This window comes from Pempheris klunzingeri, chromosome 5, assembly GCF_042242105.1.
Source record: "Pempheris klunzingeri isolate RE-2024b chromosome 5, fPemKlu1.hap1, whole genome shotgun sequence".
Lineage (NCBI taxonomy): Eukaryota > Metazoa > Chordata > Actinopteri > Acropomatiformes > Pempheridae > Pempheris > Pempheris klunzingeri.
Window position 1 is genome coordinate 6,022,983 of NC_092016.1, and position 25,469 is coordinate 6,048,451.

The 25,469-nt window shown below is 43.3% G+C and overlaps 1 protein-coding gene across 1 annotated transcript in view; it reads right to left on the reverse strand.

Annotated features, from left to right (window-relative positions):
- cttnbp2 (cortactin binding protein 2) overlaps window positions 1-17,181 on the reverse strand; it is an 81,984-nt gene extending 64,803 nt beyond the window's left edge. Inside the window, exons 1-2 of the mRNA XM_070831402.1 lie at window positions 17,015-17,181; window positions 10,596-10,703 (exon numbers count right to left, since the gene is read on the reverse strand). Of these exons, the coding sequence (XP_070687503.1) occupies window positions 10,596-10,703; window positions 17,015-17,143 (237 nt within the window). The 5' untranslated portion in view covers window positions 17,144-17,181. The remainder of the gene's footprint in view (window positions 1-10,595; window positions 10,704-17,014) is intronic.
- Between the last annotated feature and the right edge of the window lie 8,288 nt (window positions 17,182-25,469).

Sequence of the window (25,469 nt, forward strand, 5' to 3'; positions counted from 1 at the left end):
CACAGCTGCTGCTCTCATTCTGCTCCAGCTGAACACCCACACTCTATTAAATGGTGTGTGAGACACACACACACACCCCTGAAGGCACCGTGCATGAGTGTGTTCGAGAGGAAGAGTGAGAGTGTAAATGGATGTGAGTGTATGCATGCATGGGAGACAAATGTGCATTAATAATAATATGTCTGTGTTCAATAAGTACATATAGACAGAGAGAGAGAGAGAGAGAAAATAGGGGTCCTGTTGCTAGTCAGTTACACGACAGCCTGTTGCTGCTGTGACGTCAACAGCAGCAACATGTACAGTAGCTAAACAAAATGGCAGTCAGCTGAAATAGCATCTGCTGGGGTTGAGCAATATGAAGCTATAGAGTCAATGGGCACTTTATTAGGCACGCCTGTAAAATGTAATCCAATCAGACCAACAGCTCAGTCATAAAGTCTACATTTACAAAGATAACAAATGTTTATTCCTGAGGTCGTGGTTCACAGTAACAGTAAACTAGACTGCGGTGTCGCGAATGTTTTTATAACGTGTGCTATGACTGAAGCTGTTTGTATCTCCAGATCTCCAACCACTTTGAAATACTTATGAAGTGCATTTTATTTCAAATTTTGCAACATTATGGGGAGAATGAGCTAGGTAACCACAGATTAGATCAGCTGAACACATCAGAACACATGTGGTCTGTATGTTACAATTACCAGCTATGCTTCTTCCGCTCCACTTCAACCACTGACAGAGCGACCGACCGGACACCTGACTAGAGCTGCAATGGAATGAGATTTTCACAGGAAAACAACCATGTCAAAAAAAAAAAAAGATCACGGCTTCACGGTATTACAAATTTGATATTGACTCTAAGGAACTATGACAGGTGGTTGAAACCATCCTTCAGGAGAGATCCTGATCATTTAAGGGAAAGTTTTACCACGCTGCTCACACCCCTCACATTTTCTCCACTAAATGTGTGTGGCTAAAGTTGCCAAGGAGACCCACACTGCACATTCACAGGTGAGGATCTCCGTCCGGTATTCAATAACGCAGATAAGCCAATGTACATAGATAACTGTCCATTTTCATACCGTGGTATAAAACTGTGAAAACGGTATACCGCTGCAATCCTTCAACAGAAAAATGATGAATTAAGGTCAGGTCTTCCAAATTCAGTTTCACCCCTCTCACAAGAGCGTGAATACTTTCTACAAACACACAATCCCGAGTACACACACACACACACACACACACAGTTACACATCCAAACTCCACTGTACACGTCTTTAGAGATTTTGCTCCAATAATTCCTTCATACATGATCAGGTAAGGCAAGCAGAGCTGACTACCTCAGTGTTTCAGCAGCTCTCATTTCATTCCCCACCTCTTCACACAGAGCTGCCGTATGTGTGTGTTGGAGCGTTCATGACACTCTCACTCCACATCAAACAGCAGCCATGTCATCAAATCAACTGACCGAGAGACCCTGGGAGAGAAAGGGGGACGCAGAGAGAGGTAGAGGCTGACGGAGAGAGAGAGGCGAGGAGGAAAAGTGGAGCGGGGAGATTTTGGACTGAACCTCTTCATGAAACACTTGAATGCTCAAGAAAAAAATGTACGTGAGTGAAGAAGGAACAAACCGGAGGAGGAAAAAACTGAGTAGAGTGATGAAAAAAACAAGATTTAATATGCAATAAAAAAAAAAAGAGAGACAGAAGAATACAGAAGCTTCAGCGAAGAGAGGAAGAGAACAGACGTTATGGCCACTTCCACACCCATTGTTGTGCGTTTTAATTCCCTGGTTAAGTCAGTGGTCAAAACGACTGAGCATTCATGTTCTTTCAGCATGTCCTGATGTGCAACTTGTGATTAAACCATTAAACCATGTACTGGATCGGAGCTTGGGGTGCGTTTTAAGATGTGGACAAAACAACATAATGAAACCCACTAAGCCTGCAATCAACACTTCCTTCGGGAAAACTGGTGATGTTACATTTTTGCGTCAACGCAGCGTCGTCTCAACTCTCAGCTCGTCATTTCTGAAACATTTAAGGTACAGATGTACTGTCCTGCAACATGTTGGCCTGTGTTTAAGTTGTACATACTGTATGTACGTACAGGGAGACAAATGTATGGAATATGGTGCATGAACTGAAAACAGTAAATATCCCCTGAATAAAACCCTTACAAACTGCTCATGTACAGCAATTTGTCAAGATGTTAAAGGAAGCATCATGCCTTCTAATCAGCCTGACTGACAAATTGGGGTTAAATTGGAGACAAGGATCTGCTCCCCACTAACTGAGACGCCACAGATCTGAAAACAAACCATCCAAAGAAAACACAAGACTTGCCAACATGATTTTCCTCACAAGTCCTTTCTGGATCCTTAAAAGCACCACAAATCAGCAGAGGCTGCTGGATTTTTACCTCTCTCTTCCATTTGGAGCCACAACAAAAGGGAAGCTGCTGAGACCAGCTGTAAACCTTGATTAGCAAGGAAACAACTGTAATCAATTGGTTAATCAACAGGAAATCACGTATCAATTATTGCTCATTTGTTGTTTACATTGTTGGGTTTTTTTTATTTAAACAAAAATGTCCAATATTCTCTGGTTCCAGCTTATCAACGGTGAAGATTTGCTGCTTTATTGTTTAAAATTTGTGTGAATTAAATATCCAGCAGTTTAATTCTTGGCTCGATGAATGTGTGTTGGGCATTTCTCACCATTGTCTGAGGTTTTAAAGACTAAATCAAATGATTAAAATAATAATCAACAGATTAACTGAGCATATTTTACAATTGCAGCCCTAAACTTGATGAATCCCACCCTTCTCTCTGCACGCCCACATACGGTAAAGAACTAACTGCAATTTAGAGGTTTTTTTAAAGAAAAAAGCAGCCAGAAAAACCTGACAATTCATTCCTACCATGCTCGATTTTATATTTGACCCAGAAACACAAAAACACGAAGTCGGATGTCCGACTTCCCAGGAACATCCAGCATTCCCTGTGTAAAGAAACAGGCAGAGCACAGTGCCGATCATTGCCAGGGTTGGGGGTTCGATCCCCACTGGGGCCGTCCATGTTATAGATGCATACGCTCGCAGCACTGTAAGGCACTTAAGATAAAAGCTTCCATCCAACAGCGTACGTTATATAATTATGTCAAGAATGAGTAAAGGGAGAAGGGGAGGCTGAAGAGTGAAATATAGGCCTGTATAAAAGGGGTAGGAGGGGGGTTACAGTCACAGAGAGAGGATTAAGAGAGAAAGAGTGAGAGGGATGGTGGCTATGACCTACTTCCTAAGCACTTCACCAATCGCTGCGTTTCACAGTAAAGATTTTTTCATGTACCGGACACACACACACACACACACACACACACACACACACGGCACAGACACATCAAATGCAAAGAATAGAGACAGAAAAACACCTAAAATCACACATTTAGTGGGTTACCAAACACAAAATGACTGCAATGACCAGGTTAAACTGCTGTAAGTCTTAAGAACCTTAAGGTGCATCACGTTGAAATAAACATTTTTGAGGCACTCTTGCACAAAGTGTAGGAAAGGGTAAATTATGTTGTTGTTATTGTTCAGTCAGGCACATTAGTGGCTTCAAATACCAGCCAGTGTCGACCACAAAAAAGGGTGGATGTGATAAACAGATTACAGATACATTAGTACCACGAGCACAATAAATTCACAGCCATATTCGAATCACACCGTGTAGTCCCATAAACAGGTGCAATTAAGAACGCCATTTCAAATTACAGTTAATGTGGTTTATGTTTAATTTCTTTATTCAAACCTGGAAATATTGAGACATTAAATTTGGAAATCTGACAGGTTCTCCTCTGCAACAGACTGAAAGAGACTTTTAATATACTTCTTTCCTAGCTCTGTCAAAGAGCTCCGTCAACGAGATATGATCAAGGAAGTTCAGTTTCAGTGACCAATCGATGGGTTAGCAGACACCAAAATACCGTTATCAAGTGATCAACCATTTTCGTATCTTTTTTTATTTCTTGTTGCAATGATCTTGAGGTAAACAGCAAAAAAAGTCAGTGTGTGCTCGCACATATTTTACTGGCCATCGCAGCGCCTTGTGGGAAGAGATTGATTTGCTTTGTGCCAAAAGTTGAGCCAGGTTCAGCAAGCTTTCTCTTTTTTGCTAGAAGCCCTTCTATACGCATAAACACACACACCACACACACACACACACACACACACCATGAAAGTAATGGTGGGGCCATTTCACATCAATCAGGGGGCTGCTGCATTTTTTCTTGCAGAGCTGTTGTAGGAACACGACCTTGGGGCTGAAACAGCAGTAACAGAAAATGAATCAACAAGTATTTTGGTAAATGCCAAATAATTTCTTTTATGTACTGACATTGCAATTTGAACAGGCAATCTCAAGACATCAACCTTTAACCTTCATGATGAGCTCTAAAGACAAAAGGGATATTTTATAGACTTAATGCTTAATCGATTCATCCAAAAAATAACTGACAGAGTAATTGATATGAAGATAATCCTCAGTGGCAGCCCTACATATATTATACATGCATGCACACATTCACACACACTCATGCACTTTCAACTCTGAGACAGTCCACCCCCCTGGGAATGGACCCATCCTCTGAAGTGACTGACAGCACTTCAAAAACCACCCGACCACAAAAACAAGAAGACTGTCATAAGAAACTGGCGCTCCAGAGACGGGCCGCTAACGGGTCGTACCACCTCCTCTGAACAGGGGTGGGTGGTGGAGGCTTGAGAGTGTGACTGACTGAGTCTTTGTAGCCTCATTCCTAAGTGTCATGTCAGTGGGTGGCAGTGAAACACGAGCCTGGGAGCTTGTGAAGGAGGGTCCAGGTTGGGGGGGGGGGGGGGGGGGGGTTTGGGGTCTGGTTGCTAGGCAGCCAACCGATCAGAGCAGGATGCCGATTGGCTTGTGTGTATCTGGAGAGAGGGTTAACCCAAGAAGTGTATACCTGATTTTGGACTATGGGGAGGTGAGGAATAAGAGGACAACAAGCAAACAAGCACACGAAGGTTCCCCTTGATGCCTTAACTGAACAAATATTTCCCTTTACATTTGCATAATCAAACTTTGCAAGTATTGATAATTATCTGCTCTTTGTGTGGAGGTTTCAAACCAAATTCTTTTCCAAATTAAAGATTTACTTGGCAAACTGTAATAGTTTGCACTGGTGATTTTGAGTGACAGTCATTCCAACACACACCCCGCCAGGACACGGACAGGGAAAAAAAAAAAAAAATACTTCTCTCATTTGAACGGATTTCTCAACTCAATTTCATTTCCAATATCTACAAAACCTCAGAAAAAAAAAAAAAGATGGATCAGTTGGAGATGGTAATATTGCTCTGTATTTTGCTCAGTTTGAATAAAATGAAAAGATTACTTCCCTTGATCCAAAGGGTCACAAATTTCGTACAGCCCATGACTGAACTCATTGGGAAAGCTTTCTAAGGCATCCCTCTCTATCGAGGATGAAAAAAAAAAAAAAAACGGCAGCGCCTTGTGGTTCAGGGAGTGCACTGTGATTTTAATATATTTCGGATTAGCCATGCAGCTCAGAGAGAGAGGGAGAGATACAGCAAGGGAAGGACAGAAATTTAAAGATTTATGTGGAAGGGGGGAGTCTGCAAGAAAGACAGTAATGATGAGCAATGAGTTGCCACTCTGTCTGCCCAAAGAGATAAGAAGACAAATAGAAACAAAGAACCAATAAGCGACAGGGAGCAACACAGAGAAGGCAGGGTGTCCAAAAAAACAAAGACTTACGGGAACAAAAAGAGATGAACAGAGATATAGAAGAAGACAAACATTGCTGAGTGTGTGGGGAGGGGGGAGAGCTGGAAAAGCCCAGCAACAGGGCATGCCTTAAATAGCTAGATAGTCGGAGATAGCGTGACATGGGAGAAAGCCTGATGGCTAGGGGCATGTGTTGTGTTGTACTAAGCATGTACGAGCCCAGTGCTGACAGCAGCTCCATGGGCTCTCTTAGTCATATGGCAGATCACATGACCTCCCGAGGAAGCCTGCCTGCATGAGGCTGGACGCTGGTGGGCAGAAACGCCAACTGCCCATCTGGATTCCACCGCCGTCTGCGGGGATGTTACCTCAGCCCTCCTCAAGAGCGGCACTAATTCATTTTAACAGAGTAAAGCAGTTTATTTTAAGCATGCAGCTGCCTCCGGAATTGAACCGTCAACTCTGGCGTTGATGCTATTGTTTTATTTCACTGAAAATAATCCACTAATGGCAAATACAGTGTTGCTATAATGAAGCCAAATAGGACCACTGATGTAACATGTAATGCAACACTAATGTAATGTAGATGCAACAGGATGCCATTCATTGTGCATCAAACCTCCAAAAACATGATGGTGCTGCACATCATTACTCAAAGTTACTCAGCGAGGTCAAACAGAGCAACGACATTAACACTGTGTGAAACACAGGCACATCTTTTTTCTAATATGTAAAAGTACTTGATCAATAGTTTCTAATTCTCTACGATACAACTGTGAAAGGATACTTGGGACTAATTTGAGTTGAGTATGAGCTTTGTATCTGTATATGTGAACGTGCTGTAACGCTCATCGAGTGCTGGTCACTGAGACACTTTTCATTGGCCTTCCACTGATCACCACTCGCCAGTGAAATCATTCCATCAAGTCTTTTTCACAAAAGCACAGATGTCCAATCTGGACGCCTCCGTCTGTACGAGCCTCCTCTCCCACTGTGACCGAAGCTCACTGAACACAACTAACTAACAGTGAGACACTATTGGGCAACAGTATAGTGTGTGTTTAAGTTAGTTTTTCTAAATACTTGCAGAGTTACACCTGCACTAACTGGTATATTCTCATATTACCAGTGAATCAAATAACTCGTGTCGCCAACCCCAATGGGAATTTACACAAAACCAATGCGGCTTTTAGTGTGTTTTAGCTTCTATTCTTTCATTACTTTTGGTTTTCCAGCTGCACACAGGCTAAAGGTTGAATCTCACAGCTTTAAACGCTCCCATATTGAATTATAGGGAGCCCTTTCAAGCTCGCCAGGTCACTAACCTCCCTACCCAGCAAGGAGAAAGCAGGGAGTGGAAGTAAATGATGAACTAGTAAAAGACAATTTAACATCTGCCAGCTAAAATGACAAATGTTTTTCTCAGGAATTGGTGGAGAGCAAACCGGAGCTACAAGGAGAGGACTTGGATCATCTGCTAATCGACTATCACTACTTTACTAACTAGTGGCTTACAAACATTTACTTGTGTAGGAATGTCAGAGGGCCTTTGAAATATCAAGGACACGACAAAGAGCTTCAATGACCCTGAGATTTTCCACTTTCATTCTAAGTACAAAATCAACACTGTCGGCTTAACAATAGTGTCCTTGTGAAACTATTCCTTTGTGCAAGTGGGAAATTACCACTGGCCATCAGCCAATCTTGGTTCATCTTGGTTCTGGCGGGCGAGTTTATCCACTTTGACTCCGGCAGCTACTCAGTCATCACTCAAGCAAAATCGACGCTTTGTAAAATAGTAAAAGCAGGTTTGGGGAATGCACTTTGCACCTCTGACTTGTCGACAGACGATAGAAACTGTTTGCTTCCTGCTCTGAGGGTTGGGTAAAGATGCAGTCTCCAAACGTCCCCTGAAAAGCTCTTGGCGCGGGAGAATGGGTGACTTGTGTAGCCGCCGGCCAAGGTAATCATGTGATATCGCTGTCGTTTGGCTAATCTGCTTACAGCCTCCTTTCTTTTTTCTCCAGGATGAAACCTGATACGGCAGCTCAGCCTGCTTTAGCCACACGCTAATTAATCTGCGGCACCAAAGCCTCCTAATAATGCCCAAATGCCACAAACAAGCGTTGTGGTCATGCCAAGCAATAGAGGTTTGGTCCAAGCTTTTGGTGTAGAGGCAGTTAAAAGGATCAGTGGGAGTATTGCTAGCATGTAGATAGTGGACCTGTACTAAAACTGCCAGGTTTGAGGGTTCAGTGTCCCATGTAATTCTTTGTAACTGTACCACTGCAAGGTGCTTTGAAAATGCTGACTAATAAGGCTGGTTAGCTTGATTTGTGGTTTGATTCTTAAAAAAGGGACAGCATTGTTTAGTGACATCGATAGCCGTGCAGCTGGTGGCCAGTCCATGCTTTTCTTTTGCCTATTTGTGTGTGTGTGTGTGTGTGTGTGTGTTTGAGGGGGGGGTAGAGAACTAAAAAAGCGAGCGAATGGGAGAGTTGGCTTAATCCACTCTGTCACACTGTCCTGCTTTGTCAGAGACGATATCAGGCCTCCATTTTTCACTCTCTCTTTCTGATTCTCACCCGTCCTCCACAGCAGTCACTCTGATTCAAACCGACAATCCGGGCTTCACACTCTGGATATATCTTTAACTCTCTTTTTTTTAAATTTCTCTCCCCCTTCTTTATTCCCTTTTCCTCCTCCCATCTGCCTTGGTCCCTCTCTTTCTCTCTCGGATGGAGCTTATCAGCGACAGAACAAACAGGCTCATTGTGTTTTGCAAGAGCCGTCAGGGCACAGAGAGGAGGCTTATTTCATTGAAACCTGGATAGGATATCCATTCACGGGGGAGATGGGTTCTGCAGGGATTCTTAGTGCCAGCAGAAAACGTGGGGTGAAGTGGTGGTGAGAGTGAAACAGGAAAACAGCCAATGCCAGAACACAAGGAGACAGAAGAGGTGACACTGGGGCACAGACTGTCCTAAATTTAAAGAAAAGAGAGACAGCTAAAATAATAGTCGAAGCAGGACAGATGAACCTGCGTGAAAAAAAGAGAAAGAAGCTTGCAAACATGCGAGAGGAAAAGTATAAAGATTCAGGTTACTGTCTGAAGCCGATGCTGCGATGGCGAGCGAGGCAGAGAGTCATTAGGTGCTGTTCAATATCAGCCAAGTCACACAATAGCTTCAACATCAGGATAAAATGTCCAGCGAACACAACACAACAGCAACGGAAAGCTGCTCTGCAACCAAATGGTCAAACGTTGAATCACATTAACATGTGTATAGTGTTTGGAGTGCACCAGAGCGAGACAGCGAGGCTTTGCTTCTGTTCAGAGAACCACCTGAAAGCCTTATAACTGATCATGCAGCATTTGACGAGAGCATCTCTCCACCTGCAGTCCCAACACTGCGAATGAGTTGCACAATAACGGCCTATCAAAAGACGCCTGAGAGGACAGCCTTAAAGTGGAGCGTGGACCAAGCGAGGCGCCGATCCTGACCTAAATACAGAACTGCAGAGAGACGGGGGGACATGCAAGGGTTTGTTCGGAAATAACTCGACATTCTTGCCCCCAAGAGACCGAGCGACGCCAGGTTCTCCAGGACGCCACAGAGTCATCGTCTGTGTAGCATCGCTGTTCGATAACCACAGATCAATACATCATCCATTTTAGCTCATCCCAGTCTTCATCGCCATTGCATGCATTATAATATACGTGAACAGAAATGTGCAGAACACGTGTGATCACGATGAAAGAATCTGCCCCACTGTTTTCTCTCTTCCCTTTGTAATTATCTGCTGATAAGCACTCTCCCTAATTGCCACTGTTAAATGGGAGCTAGGTTAGCACTACTTTCTGCACACACACACACACACACACACACACACACACACACTTTATAAAGTTTGGAGATCGGCCTTGGACCAAAGAAAATGTGACTTAAATAATGAGCTGAATTTAGAATTCCTGCTATGAAACCACAGTTGATTCAGTTGAGAAAAGTCATGTAATATAAATGAATTTTGTCTTTGGGTGCATGGACTCTCTGGGTTTCCTCTGCGATTCATCAATGTTATCTACTGTAGTTCAAATTAATTAGTGTACCATCTGTTATGGGATATACAATGTTCCCACAATTACCTTCTTCAAACCACAGAGACAGATCAACATGGTCACAACATTGAGAAACTTTTCTCCTTTTTTCCCACACAAATTTCCACTAAACAAATAACAACAATTTCACCTTTTACACAAGCAGCAGCTTCCTAATCGGTTTTCATTACTCACTGAGGAACAACAGGAGCCAAATCCAGTGACTTCCATCATCTGCTTATTACTAGCAGCTAAGCAGGTGGTACTGAGTGGACACAAGGTTTGATCACACTGGCCTTTCTGGCAAGAAAATAAGTGCTAACCAGTCGCTCAGCCAGCTCCCATTTAACAAAGGCAATTAGGGAGACTGCTTATCAGCAGGTAATTACAGAGGACAGAAAGAAAACAGTGGGGTTGAGTCTTTCATCGTGATCACACACGTGCTCTGCACATTTCTGGGAAAAAGCCACCAACTCAGATTTTGTGATATGGTATTCTTTTAGAGGCATTCATGAAGCGTTCATCATTCATTACACCGAGTGATACCGACTCAATTCTGGGTCACAAATACAGCTAATCATCTCATCTCAAGCCTTTCACTAAGGCAATGTGCTCCGAATAGATTGTGTTCCATTTAAGATCACAATGGCTAAGACGGCAGAGGCCGAGCTAATGAGTGCAGGAGTGTGTTACTGTGTTGTCTGGACTCACCCTCAGGGCCTCGATGACCAGGTCGCGGGCCTCCAGCTCTCCCTCCATGATGCTCAGCAGGGTGAGCAGCTCCGGCTTGCTCAGGTTATCCATGTTGAACTCACATTTCTGCAACACAGGCCACAAACGTCATGTCAGAATCAGACGATACAGACGACAGTTCAGTTGGGCCGGGGGATTGGATCCTAATGCTTCTTAAATACTCACTGTTTTCATGATAATTATCCAAAACTGCTTTTTAAATGATTCTTTGACCCGATATTATGCAGCATAAGTCATGTTATATTAATATAATGTTGTACTGTCAACAAAACATGCTGAGATGTAGCTTGTTGGCATGCTAATGTTAACATATTAACATGCTCACAGTTGCTTGACATTATTATCATCATCTGTTCTGGAGTATATCTAGACCTTTAAGTTTAGAAAAGTGCCTGCAACATTTCTTCTGTTCGTGCACACTATGGTAACATTTCTCTATCCTCTATCTATTATAGCTCCGGCTCAGGGATCCTGTCAAGTGGACATTTTGAACAGTTGTTGGCTCCAAGTGGATGATCCCCTGGTAATCATGAATGTCAACCAAAACTCATGGAAATCACTTTTACAGCTTGGAAGAGATGTTTAGCTTTGGACCAAAATGTAAGACTGTAAAAGTCTTGAGTGTCTGATTTCAAAAATTTGACCGCCACATAAAAATCACTGACAATACGTCCAACATTACGACTGTGCTTCACGTAGACTCCACAAGCAGAAAAAAAGTTTATATGCTTGTATGACAAATAAACCACTTCCTCCCAGTCTCCAACTGGTCTCATTAAGTGTAGCCCTCGAATTAGGCTAGATGTCCCGTCCTACCTCGAAGCTATTAAGGTCTAATTACATTTAGCTAGGTCATTAAGCACCTATCTGGTCAGTAGCGACCACAGAGCTAGCGGGTGGAGATGACTGTAATTGGGAGTGACCACACCACTTCATGCTTCCCCTCATGTCAATTAAAAGCTTTTTTCGGTCTACTTAGGAAAAGCAAAATGGCTGCGTGTTGCCTCCGTCTCGCCTGTTCATTGCTTTGAATCACATTGTCTGTGCTACGGAAACACAGTGAATGTTGTATATGGAAATAGAAATGGCTGTGTGTTTTGGAGGTTTACAAGAATATAGAAAAAAGGAGTCAACTGAAGAGGATCCTTTCCTTTAATGATTCTTCCTCTCTACCGAATTCAAATATCAAACTAGTTGGGGATTCATTTAATATCTGATATCTTTTCAGCACAACTGGTTGCAGCTTCTGAAATGTGACAACTTACAGCTTTTCTCTGTTTTAGGAATTTGCAACTGAAGATTTGGGGGTTTTGGACTGTTGATGAGACAAAATAAAACACTGAAAATGTCACCTTGGACTCTTGGAAATCACAACTGGAGTTTTTCATCAGTTTTTGACCAAACAAGCAATCAGTTATTCAAGACAGTAATTGGTAGATTGAGTCACATTTTGGGATTTACTGGTATTACATCTTTTATTTAAACCTGTATTTGTTGGTTGGTTAGTTTATACAGGAATTAGGTCAAAGAAAAGAAACGTAGAAATTTAGTGACTAACTCAGACTGCCTTTCTAGAGTTTTATGTAAAATTTGAAAATAAACCATCTTCTCCAAACATAATATTTTTAGGACAATACAGTGACACCTATTCACCTCAGAGGCAGCTGTTTTTCTTGGTCACATCCCTGAACATCAACAACAGCACCTGGTTAGTTGACATTCCAAAGCACAGCGTCAAATTGTTGTGTTAGGCATTGTATTCATGCTAAGCAAAACCTAGGTGAGGAAAAGCAGTGAAATTCTTGGCTGTAGAGTCAAAAGAAATGATGCAATTTCACATGGAGGGGCCAAGAAATAACACTGTAGCTCGGCGAAAGAAGAATTCTCAATTACCGTCCTGGCGACTACTGCAGCCATCTGCTGAGAAAGCCGCATCCAGCTGCATACTATCAATATCTGGAAGCGTTTTGCCAGGCTATTTGTTCAATAAAACCTTAATAAACCTAAGACAAGTGACGCAAATGGAGTACACGAAGAGCGTCTCGGCCTCTGGTGCACATCAGCCGGATTGCTACCTGCTCAATCTGGCGACGTTCAGTTGTCAGCCAGCCATTTAGGTCTGATTTACAAGCCGACATCAAAACCTCCGCCAAGATTTTTCCATTTCATCAAGGAGTCACAAACGTCTCCAGAGGATCCGCACACATAACATGACTTTGAACAGAGCGGTGTGAGATTTCAACAAGCTGCTGTCTGTGTGTCCTCTATACGCTCCTGTGACATTGTTCATTACACAATCAGGGGGAAAAGTTCATGCTCCAACAACGGGAACAGAGGTAGTAAATTCATATGAACTAACAGGCCAAAAACTCTCTCCTTCAAAAGCTTTCCTCAAAAAATGGGAGCCTTCTCAGGACAGGTGCTGAAAAATACAAAGGCTTAATCAAGAAATCAGTTTTTAACAAAAGGAAGAATTGTGTCAGCTCACGCCAACACGGACCTTTCTCTTTTCAGAACGAGGAGCTGGAAAGTGTTGCGTCAATCACATGTTTTAGTTTATTCAAACCACGTTTTACTCTGATGCCATCACAGCAAGCCTGGAAATAAAAGCAGGAGAGATTCCAAGGGATTGATTCATTCGCATTGAGCTTTCCAATCGATCTCCGAGCCCCTTTTTTTTTTTTCCGGGCAGCATTTTCACCACTCAGAGAATTGGACGACTCGAGGAGCCTTGATGGACGGCAACCCTGAGCCACGCTGTCCTGCCGTGGGTGAGGTGAGGTGAGGGTGGGGGTGGGGGTGGAGGGCTGCTTCTCTCTGGCATTTCTGCACAGTGAGCAGGTGAGGGAAGCGAACACTAATTTGTTCCATGAGCCGTGTGCTGTGCGCCAAGGGCTGGCACTCGGAAGCTCGCTGTTAGCCCCGGTCCACTTAATAAGGCCTGTGTCATTTCACTCTCAGCCACAAGGGAAGGGAACAGCTCACTCTGTGCAACTTCCTCCGCTGTGTTCTGCTGGCAAAAGCTTGCTTAGGCCTGTAAGTTTCTCACAGACTCATGTCCCATTACTGCGAGCACAAAATTGAGTGATGTGACAGCCTGTAAATAGTCGGCTGTGGGGGGTTACCAGTCATTACAAAGAAAATGCCACCAGGTTGGGGAACCACAATGATCTGAAAAGGGTCAATCAGACTAAATGACCATGAAATATATTTTGTCATTTACCTCCTGCGGTTCTAACAGTGCAGGCAGTTTTGATTTAATTTGCCCTCGTTTTGAGATCTCTCTCTCAGACTATTAGGTTTTCAAAGGGGTATTTCTAATAAAGTTCAGATGAAAACGTGACATATGTGGATCAGGGCTGAAACCAAATTAAATGAACGTACTCATTATTGAATAATCTGCTGATTATATTCTGCATTAAACATTTGGTTGATTAAATGTAAGAAAATGGCAGCAAATGACCACATTTCCTTACATGGATGTGTCACGTCATGGCCGATGCCTGATCCACTTAAAATCGGGTTTGTATCAGCCGATACTAATCAATCTGATCGGTGAGACCTCTCGCATCAGAGCACAGACATTTTGTTTGTCAGGAAGAAGAAGCAGAAGCGATGACATTGGAGCCACTCGTGTTAATGAACTCCTCCAACTTCACAGCATATATCCAACACAAGCACAGACGACCACTCTCAGACTTCCACTGCACAAGAGTCCTGACAAACATTAACGCACGGTTTGAAGATGGGCTGAGCCGAGCAGCCGGGTGACATTTATAATCACAAATTACATTTTTTTTTCTTGGACCATTAATCTCATCTGCTGTGATAATATATAACTTATAAACTTCATTGTTCCATTATAACAAGACGGGGAACACAGGTAGTCAGACAATCACAACAGTTTTACCAAACTTATTTTGAAGAGCAAACATGAAAAGTATTAGTTACTTCATCTGTCCATTGATCGAGATTTGGCTTCTCCTTGTACGTAGTGTAGTAGTGGACACACTGCAATGAGATGCTAAAACCAACAATTTGGTGTAGCTGACTTTTAGTGGCTAAACTAGGTGTTTACACTGTGGATGAGCCGATGTTCAAGGCTCCATTAAGCTCTGATGCTAACAACTCTCTTATCAACTCTTTCATCCTTCCTCACTCTACTTTATTTGCAAAGAGCGATGGAGAACACAGAGGACTCATTTTTAGCTTTCACTGTTAACATGACGGACGTCGACGGTGGCAGATTAGATCGGCTGTAGGTGACTAACATTAATTCTCTAACGTCTAAAAAGTTTCTCTCTCCTTCATGTGCTTTCTGCAGCTGATGTCTGTATTCAGAGACTAATTGTGAGTTAAAAGACGCGTCACTGTGTGGTTTTGTAGTTCAACAGGGACCAACAGCAGAGTGGTGACTCTTCTCTAGAGAAAATAGATCAGCTGATCACCTCACATCACTTTAAGAATTTTCCAGTTACACTTTGATTCATCTCATACAAAACACTTTAACCTTCTCAAATTAATACTTCTAATAGTAACTAATTATCAAACTTGTGTCTCTTGCCTTGTTGGACTCACAATGTTGCTGCATCCTCATTAAAACCAAAACTGCAGATCTTTTTTCTTTAACTTGAACAGAACAGGCTGTAGAGACGGTCCGCACCACACTAACGAGTCTTACATGTAAATGGGTTGGAGGTAACCCGCTGAGCGCATTTCATTGACCTCTCACCCGTCTCAAGACCACGAAGCCCAGTCCTTAAGAATCCTCACAAACGAGAAACTTCCCCCACCTCAGGCCAACAACAGAGAGTCTGACAGGGGTGAGCAAAGAGCAAAGTGCTTTATTTAACCATGACAGGCATGATGGTGGTGGGGGGAGTGGGAGGGCATGGAAGCGGAAGCCCCCTTTCGTTGGCTGGAGCCTGGAGAAGGAAAAGTGTGCTGGCAGAGCGACGGGAGAGCAGGAGAGTCTGCCCAGCTCCCATGTCTGTGGAGCACCTGTTCACCTCAACGCTAAATGTAAAGTAGCCTCCAGGCAGTTCTGAGCGCGCTCAGAAAAGGGAGGCTGGCTGACACGGTACTCCCAGCTATGCCAGCTGAGTCACTGAAATTAAGACCAATTTAGAAAGGTGTCTGGTGAACAGGGCCTCCACCCCCTCCTCCACTGTGCTGCCTCTGCCCTCCATCCACCCCCACAGCTCTTCTCCCACCTTGTTCTCTACCATCTCCTCAGCTCACCGCTCAAACCTACCCCCACCTCAACACCCACACTACCACCCATCCACCCACCTCAGGGACCGTGACTGTTTTCTATTCCTGCAACTGCACCACCTCTTCAATCTCGCATCCAAAGAAGTGAGGGTTTTTTTAACATTATTTTACAAGATGTGGCACAAAGGTTAAGTTCAATAAAACAGGAAAAAAAGACAAAAGCTCTCTGCCCACTTTGGATTTGTTGACGAGTCGACACCAACGGCGTGACAGGTTGCATCACGGAGTCCACGCCAGGAGGGGAAGGGAAAGGTTTCATGACCTCCCAGAGGCCAGGGCAGCTGATTAATCAATTTGCACAGAGGAGTGCCCTGGCACATATGTTACAACCTCCCAAAGTGTGAGAAATCGCAACTAGGTGTGTAAACTACTGGAGCTCGACCCAACTTTTAGAGAAATACTTTGTCTTGACTTGTCTCATGTCAGTCTTCTGATCTGACAGTCGGTGCAGACTCACAGCTTTATGAGGATCTATGTAGGACTGACTGATGGAGGACCACTTCAGTAAATAACCCACTTTCCTGCAGGCCAGGTGAATATCACTTACAAAACATTAAAAGAAAAAAGGTGAAATAAAATGTTTTCACCTTGAACAGGAAGAAAACCAGCCTCTCTGTTCTTAACTCTCCTGCAGGCAGCAGACCAGCCCGCTTGAAATCTTTGCTTATCAACCCATTTACTATAATATATATATGTATATGAGCCACAACCTGTGCAGCCAGCCACGATTTGTGCCCGATCAGGCGCAGGATAACATTACAACACGGGGATGAATGTTCAAAGCAGCCGGTGGAGGCGAACAAAAGAATTCACTCTGATGCTCTAAATGTAAGAAACCAGGCGATCGTGCCTGTCTGGGAGCTTTGGAGGAGCATTCCTGACTCATCTATCACCCCGAAAACGAACACGGACCCCTTGTTTTTCTCCAGACACTGTCGCGAGGCTCCCGCTGGCCACCGCTGTTGCTTCACGAGCCTGTGCGAAATAGATGCGCACCGCTTTTCCTCCCCCTCTCCCCCCGTGACTCCTCCACCGCCACGCCGATAAAAAAAAAAGAAAACAGCCGTGTAGCGTTAGTGTTTTCTCGAATCATCTCGTCTTACCGTGTCGACACTTCCCAGCACGGCGGTCGCCAGTGTTTGTACCGGAGGAGGCTGCTCCCCGCTGGCTCCCTCCGACGCCATCTTCGTACTGTAGCGGTCTGCTGGAGTGAGGGCGCATCCGGCACTCATTAACTATTGCGCTGCTGAATGCAAATCGCGCCACGGACGGCCATCGAAAAGGAAGGAGAGGCGAGATTTGGCAAATTGAAGGAGCAAGAAAAAGAGGGGAGAGGACGACAGGTCTCCGCCGCGAAAAGCCCACAGCCGAGTGTGCGGGCTGCAGCTGGGGGGGGGGAGGCGGGCAGTCTTGTAGGCGTGGACCGACCCGACGCGTAAAACCCAGATGCGAAGCCCCGGTGCGCTCCCAACTGGAAAGGAGGTGCGTCTCTGCAGGCTGATTGACGGCAGCATTTGTCGGCCTCTGTAGCTATAAAATAAGCCAGTGGTTCCCAAAGTGGAGCTCTGGGACCTCCAGAGAGCGGTGCACCAATAACACGACAAAGGTAAATAAAGATGGTGAAAAAAGGACGAACTGTCTTTTGTGGATCAGCTAATGTCACACTTTTTTGTCTATTTTTTTCTTTATATTTATTTAAGCATGCACAATTCATGCTGGGCTGCAGCCAGCATTTTAGAGAGGCCATGAACCCCCAAAAAAACCAAACTGATGGTTTTACTGAAAATCCAACAAACAACCTGAAACATTTCTCCCCAAATGATCAACTCCATTTATGCACAAGTATGTCTCCAGTATAAAAACCGGGATCCTCTGGCTGCATTTGAAGCTTTCAGAGGCTTTTAGGCAGCCACTTTCCAGTGTAATAACAATTCCACATTGAGAAAATAAATCTAATGGTCCAATAATAAGCATCCCTATCAAAACAAAAGAACATCCCTATTAAAGTGTTCTTGTATGTATATAAGCATGTTATTTTATATAAATTCTATATCATAGTGAAGTATAATGTAAGTATAAGCAATGTTTTATTGCTATTTTAACATACTTGAGGTTATTTTAACTAATTTTGCATCTAATAATGCATCATATTTTAGTAGCAGATTACATGTTTTATATGTAAAATATTAATCTAAAAAACCAGGTAGAATCCACAATTGTCTTATTGACAAAGTGTCAAGTAGGAATATTGGCTAATTAAACAGTTCAAGGCAGGGTATGCAAACTTTAAGAGCATTTCTTTTGGCATATATGTCTCGTAACAGCCTGACAGTAATCTATAAATGAAATAGTCTGATAAATAAGAAATAGAAAAACAGCGTCTGTGGCTGTTAAAGGACTGAAATAAACCTGTTCAGTCGTTTCATATGAGCTGAATGAAATGATTGGACAGCTGACCTGCCTCTCTACCCACGTACCTGCTGATGAATGTGCAGTCATTGCACATGACCAGTCTTCCTTAAGGCTAAAGCTAGCGAGCTACTCCTACTAGTTCCTCCGATGTTACAGACCCTGCCTTTAGATGTTTAAGAAGTTTACCAGCACCTCCTCATGTGCTGTGCTTAGTTTCTCTCCACTGTTGTCTTCTTTCAAATGATTTGAGTAGTTTCACTGTTTCACTCTATTATCAGAAAATCAGGGTGTTTCAGTGTTTTGTTCAGAGGTCCAAGAGCCTTTCCTCCTCTGTGCTTTTATAGAAACCCAAAACCTGTCACGTAATCTTACATATCTTTACTTTTACTGAAATCTCATTAGACAGGGTGTAACATGGTCAACATCCTCCAAATGAAAGAGTTTGTCATGTCCCGTCATAAAGCATTACACCCACACATTGTGTTCTTTGCACAAAATACACCTATACATCTAGTCAATGTTGGTTTCAAAGGCTCTCCGAAAATACAACCTTCAACAAGACATCTCTTTGTAGTATGCACTTGCATCGCAGGTTGTTTTATTTGGCGGCCTACATGCATAAACTGAGCCCAAAAAGCAAAGGATTCAAGCCAAAAGCCTAATGTTAATCTTACAAGAGTCAGTGCTCAGAGTGCAAATCTCTCAGCTCTGGGTCTGTTTATCCCAGAAAAGCAGAGAGAGAGGATAGGGCCCCTCTCAGCTCCCAGATGTGGCATTTAGGATTAACGGACGCTGATCCAGCCTGGTCGTTCAGAATGAGGTTATTAAGTCCTTATTTAGGTCAAATGTTGCATGACCGACATTCACTGGTCACAATGAGAGCATATAACCGTGTGCAGACTTAAGGGATGTGTAATTTCCCCCACACAATGGAGGGGTTAACTTATAATATACCACATTAAAGTGTTTTTTTAAATTAAATTGATACATGTCTTTCTAAAAGTTGATAAAAACAATGTTCCCACAATGTTGATATCTGCAAGATCTCACAGCCAAGATTGCCTCACAGCAGCAATAAAAAAAAAAAAAGAGCAGACAACTACATACACAGCTGTGTTGTAACATGTCTGTTTTAGGTGTAAACAGGTCAATAATGACTTGGTGGTGATAAAATCTTGACAGCAACTCACCACAAACCATTCAAAAACTTTTTTCACCCCACAGTGCTCTCAAAGGCCTTTTTTAATGATGTTATATGTTCCTTTAATCCCAGACACACACTTAAAATCGTACCTGCAGAAGGCTGTCACTCAGTTTCTTGTCGTCCATAGGGGAATTTCAGATGTGCCTCCCTGTCTTTCCCACAGAGATCTTTTTCTCTTGCTGTGTTGTCATGTGTCAAATCCCAAACTCATGTCTAAATTTGAGGCAGATCAGCGGAGATGGAGCTGTCATGTGGAGATAATCCCTCCCCCTCTGAAGGGAAGCTCGTCATTATAGCCAGTGATTATGGGGGACTCCGGATATTTGGCTAGGAAACAACAAATCCCCTCCTCCTCCTCCTCCTCCTCCTCCTACCGTCCCCTCCTCTCCTCAGTTGAAGTTGGCTGTGACCTTAAAAGAAAAAGTTTCCCACTGAGATCCTTTCGCTCAGTGAGTTCCAGGAAGTTTTGTGATTATCTGTTGTAATTTACTGTTTCGCTGAATCCATTCACTGCAGAGATTCCCAGAGAAAGAGCTTCTCTGTGCAGCAGTGATAGTGATGGCACAGGAGGAGAGGAAGCTGAGAAAAAGTGAGTCATGCCCCTTTTATTGAATACAGTACATGTCTTGTGCTTGCACTGTATTCTGGCCTGTTTCTGCTGCTGAGAAGATAGAAATTGGTCTCTACCTCCACCTGTTCTACCACTGATTTCTCACAGTGGCTGTGAAAATAAATTACTCTTTATCACAGAGGGACTGATACGAAAACATGAAAATAATGTCCCACATTAAACTCTATAGTAGGTGCACTGCAAATATCTCTACATGAAGTCATTGTCTGTCAGTTCTGCACAGGCACAAGAAACTAAGCTGAGCCAACAAGTCCTGATATTTAAAATATAAAGTAGGTTCGTTCATTGTTTCCCCGAAAAATTGTTTCTAAAATGATTTATATACACATAAAGGACGAACACACAGCAAAGTTGTTCTGGAGTAAAGATTCATTCCTTAAGTTGGAGAAGATTGATGTCAAATGACATTTCATCAGAGGGAAATTGTTATGCAGCACAATTTCAAGTAGGAAAAGAGGCAAAAAATACTGAGCGCTAATATAAAATATAGAACATAAATCCAAATGCAAATCCAAACTATTCATACCAAAAATATAAACAGGTTAACAGTATGAATCCAACAAATATGAGCTGGTAAGGTAAGGATAAGTCTTGGTGTTATGCGGTCTGACCACCAGCACAATGCACTCAAATCTCTGACCGAAGCATGTGCAGTCAGATTGCATCGTGGGTAATGAAGGCACCAGATTTTCACAATGAAGAAGAATGCATGGAATTTAACTGATCTGCTGCATCAAATCTGTCCACAAATGCAAACAGAGGTTTGTTTTTTAGCATTTGAAAAAATGACCTTTGCAGATGTAGATGCAGCTTTTTGGTAAGGAGGAAAAACTCCATTAAACCAAAGCTTTCATGCAATTTAAATTAAAGGAACACCGGTAACCGCATTAGATAATTAACATCAGAGTGAACTTATCTACTTCTAGGATGTTTGTATAGATTGTAACAAAACAAAAGACAGAAGACCTGACACACTCAGTTCGAATGTCTTTATAGTGTAATGGAAGCCGATCCCAAAACAATCACAAAACAGCAAACGAAGTCGACAGCACACATTTAATGATCCGTAGCAGCCGTGCATCATTTCATGTGTTACAGACCTTCATTTTCTTTTCTGCACTTTCTAAATCAAACCATTATGACTTCTGAGATTAATTTTGTTCGCCCTCTGTGCACTATTGTATTAAAATCAACCTGAAGCAACTTGAGACTCGCTTTAGATTCAACACAGTGAACATTTTGTCAAAGCTACATTGCTGTTGTGTGTATTCTTGATCCTTGTGCAACATAGTAGGTTTCTTAGTCTGCAGCTCTTGGCAGCCTCTGAGGTGAATCCTACACAGAGCATTAAACATGAATGAGCAGTTGGGCCTGAAACACAAGTAGACATGCCAGCTGTCTATTGTTACGCACTAGAAACATGATAAAGTAATGTGAAAGTGTTACCCGTGTTACCTTCCTGCATTCTGCTCATCAGGTAAAAGCATCTGCTGAGGGTTTTAGCTGTAATCAAAGGCCCCATCATGAATACAGGGTAGTCAAACTAGTATTTGTTATGATCTGTAACTCAACAATTGCGTACTAAGTTTTGCACAGAGCTGTATTAACTGTAGATATACACATCTTGTCTGTACAGTATGTTGAGCTAGACTGAGGTGACACTTGACTGACACTCTGATTGTCTCTACCTGCCCCATCCTGTTCATACAGCCAAGCATGGCAAGTTGTTCATACATACTGTACACAGAGAGTGAAATTCTTATCTTCTTATCTGCAGTGTGGGAAAGACTCTCTAATCCACCTGGCATACAGGTACGTCTTTTTGACCAAGGGAGGAAACAGCAGCATTCTGGGAGAAACCCACAGAAAAGCAGGGACTAGTTGATTAGTAATAAAACATGGGACAAAACACTGTTGGATTAGGTTTTCTAGTTGTATTTGTTGAAAATCTAGAATAATGCAGCCGTTTCCTTTAATCTGATCCTCATAGCTTTCTGCTATACTTACATATTTCCATTATTAGACCAATGACAGGGAGCTTTTGACCTGTTTCATCCATTCTGTTCTGTTCTCAAACCAGGAGCTTGCAGATGCGAACTGATGCTAATCCAGTTTGCTGTAATTGGCCTGACTGGTGTTTAAAGGGAGGAGGCCGAGCTGTCACAGAGGAATCTATTGATATGAGGCAGAGGGTTTATTGATAACCCTGCCTCAAAAATCAGCCTCTCAAACCATGTTAGGACCATAGGAACATCTGTGGCATGTGAATGCTAACAGAAAGTCTCATGTGTGTGATTCAGCACAGAATTATTATCGGGGAGATGGGAAATTTTTACCTGCAGGGGGGGATTCCACATTTAGTCTTATTTGTGGACACAGGGGCAGAAGTTTCTGATGTTAGATGATTCTTCTAAAAGGCACAACATTTAAAACGTTAGATATTTCCCTATCCTAACATTTCTTAAATGTGATACAGAAATTGATATCTCTAACATTGATAGTAATGGAAATATTCAGATCTCTTTAACAGCACAATACACTTGAAGTATCGAAGTAAACCTACTCATTCAGATGTTGGAGCTGGTGGAGGTGAAGCTTAGATTGGGCTTGGAGACTGAGAATAGAAAACCTGCTAAAAAGAAAATGAACTGGAGGCATGGAGTTTAAAAGACAGTGACATTTTCTAGGCAGGCAGGGTCTTATGAAATTCTGTTAATGGTTGCATTATGGGAAATGTAGAATCCAGGGTTTCTGAACTAGAAACGTCTTGACACTGTCCTCCTAAGAAGAGCGGCAGCATCAAGTGACGCAATAAGACATCATTCTATGTACATTGGTTACAAAGCCCTCTAGAACCTGCAAAATAACCACTAACTAGGAGGAGTATGAAGTAAATATTTCCCTCTGAAATGCTGTGAAGTAGAAGTATAACGTATCATAACACTGTACGGTACTAATACAAGTCCTGTCTTACTGCACTTAAGGACAGTCCTTGAGTAAATGCGAGTGCGTCACATTCCATCACTGGGGCGAGATAACTGTAGTTGTAGTTAGCTGCATAGTGTTTTCTGCATGTGATGGAACCGCCAACAGCCTCATGGTTTATGAGTCTGCAGATGACCCATAAACCATGTCCTCAGGGTCCATTACTGGGGGGGGGGGGCAAGCAGAATGTGAGGACAGGCCAGCAGGCTCGCGCTGAAATGATGACCATCCGAGGAAGACTGGGAGAAAGTGGTGTAACCGGAGACGACTGGACAGACACTGATGGATGGGGCCGGAGTCGGGGAGCAGCAGCAGGGTCCCTCGGCCAGAGCCCCCCCCCCAATCCTGTGGGAATACTTGGCTCATATTAACTTGCTCATTGTTGGGACACACAGCAGGCACAATGACTCCCTTTCTGTCGACGAGGCACAGTGGACTGAGAAGGCAGCCGGGCGGCCAGTCGGCCATCACTGGGTCCTGTGTGCTGTGCACTCTGAAGCTGGGTCAGCCAGCAGGCAGACAGGAAAGACATAAAGAGGGTGAGACAGCGAGCCCCGGATCCCATATCCTGGCCACGGCTTCAAATGGGAGGACATGGAAGGTCTAGATAGTGACTCCACTGACACACAGAGGGAGAGGAAATGGAGGGAAGTGAGAGGAGGAAGAGATCTGGGCCGCATCTCTGTCTGATTGTCCCTGAGGGGCTGCCAGTAGCTGAACCAGACCTCTGTTCAGTCACCATCCCTCCTGATCTGAAGGCAGCGCTGCTCCGTCTGCCTTTTTCCTCCCTCTGAGCTCTGATCTCCCTTTTTAAGCTCGATGTCTTCCCATCACTTTCTCCCTCACACTGCCCGTCTCTGTCCAAAGTCCATCCCATGACTGTGGAGCTGAGGGAGCAGGTGCTTCCACTAAGTCGTGAAAGGCTGCAGTCATTGTTTTTTTGCCCCAGTTTCATGCTTACACGCAATTAAACCAACAACAGAGGACAAGTAGAAATACTGTCATTAGATTTTTGTGACAGTGGTGAAGAAGTGGAAATATAATTTAAGTCCCTGTCAATCAAAACTATGTTTTTCTTATTGTTTCTTCACTTGTGTGTTTGAGCTTCACTGAGCAGAATGATGCATGTGCAGAATGTGACACTAAAAGCCTGTTTTCACATTCATCTGCTGAAGTTTCTCTTTGCTAACCTTCAGTCTGAGTTTAACACATGCACATATGAGCGTCGTCACACTTTGTATCTTGAATTATGCTCACTGTTGTCTCCACATTTTGTCTGCTTCATCAACATGATTGAAAACATTGTGCTGCACTTTCAGCCAGTACAGTGCTTGTCCGCATGTCTTAGTGTTTATCCAGACCTCCTTGGTCTGAGGGATTTCAAGAATTAGTAGCACATACTCACCGTAATGCACAGTGTACTGAGGAATCTGTTTCATGGAGTCCTTCTCTGAGACACCTATTGTGTAGACCAGGGGTGTCCAAACTTTTTTCACTGAGGGCCACATGCAGAAAAACATCCAAAGGGCTGGACCACTCACTAGAAGTGAGCTATGCTGCTGACTTTAATCCACTAGAGGTGATGTATATCGCCTCACCTCTAGTGGATTAAAGTTGGCAAAATCAATCAAATGTAGGTAAATTCTGCTTGATAACTGAATATGATTCAAGAAAAAAAAAAACAGCCTTTCCATCAGTGGGCTTTCATTTATTAGTCGTGGTACAAGCTGGTCTTTGCCTTGTAGGCTCTTGTTCAGGTGATCAGTGAGATCCACTAAAAATGCCAACCAGAGAGGGTCACTGAGCTCATGAAGAGTCCTTCTCTCTTCAAAACTGGTCCATTTCTGATCTCTGGGAATAAAACCGCTGCAGCACAGAGCCACGACTTAGCCAGCCCCCCACAGCACCAGCATCAGAGAGGGAAGCTTGAAATAGTCTGTGCTAGAGCCCTGGTACTCGAATCAACAGCCTTACCTCTACTTTCTTGCCCCTCGGCGGACACCGTAGATTCCTTAGCGCTCACCTGTCCCAGCTGGAGCTCCATCCTCATACCTCCACACAGCTCGTCCCATGTAAGTCCCATCATGCCAACTGCATCTGGCACAGCTTCAAAGACATCCTCACCCGTCGTGGTGCTTTTAGACTGCTAACATCCAGCAGCTCCTCCTTAATGCAGAAGTGATCATCATTAGTTATCAGCTGTGCTCTCATCGCACACCGCGTCTGAAACTTTCTACACTCACTTACTCTGTTACGATTCTTTAATTCTGCCATTTTGGGTCACCTGTAGCACATTTCTTCTTCTATTACTCATTTTATAGAGAAG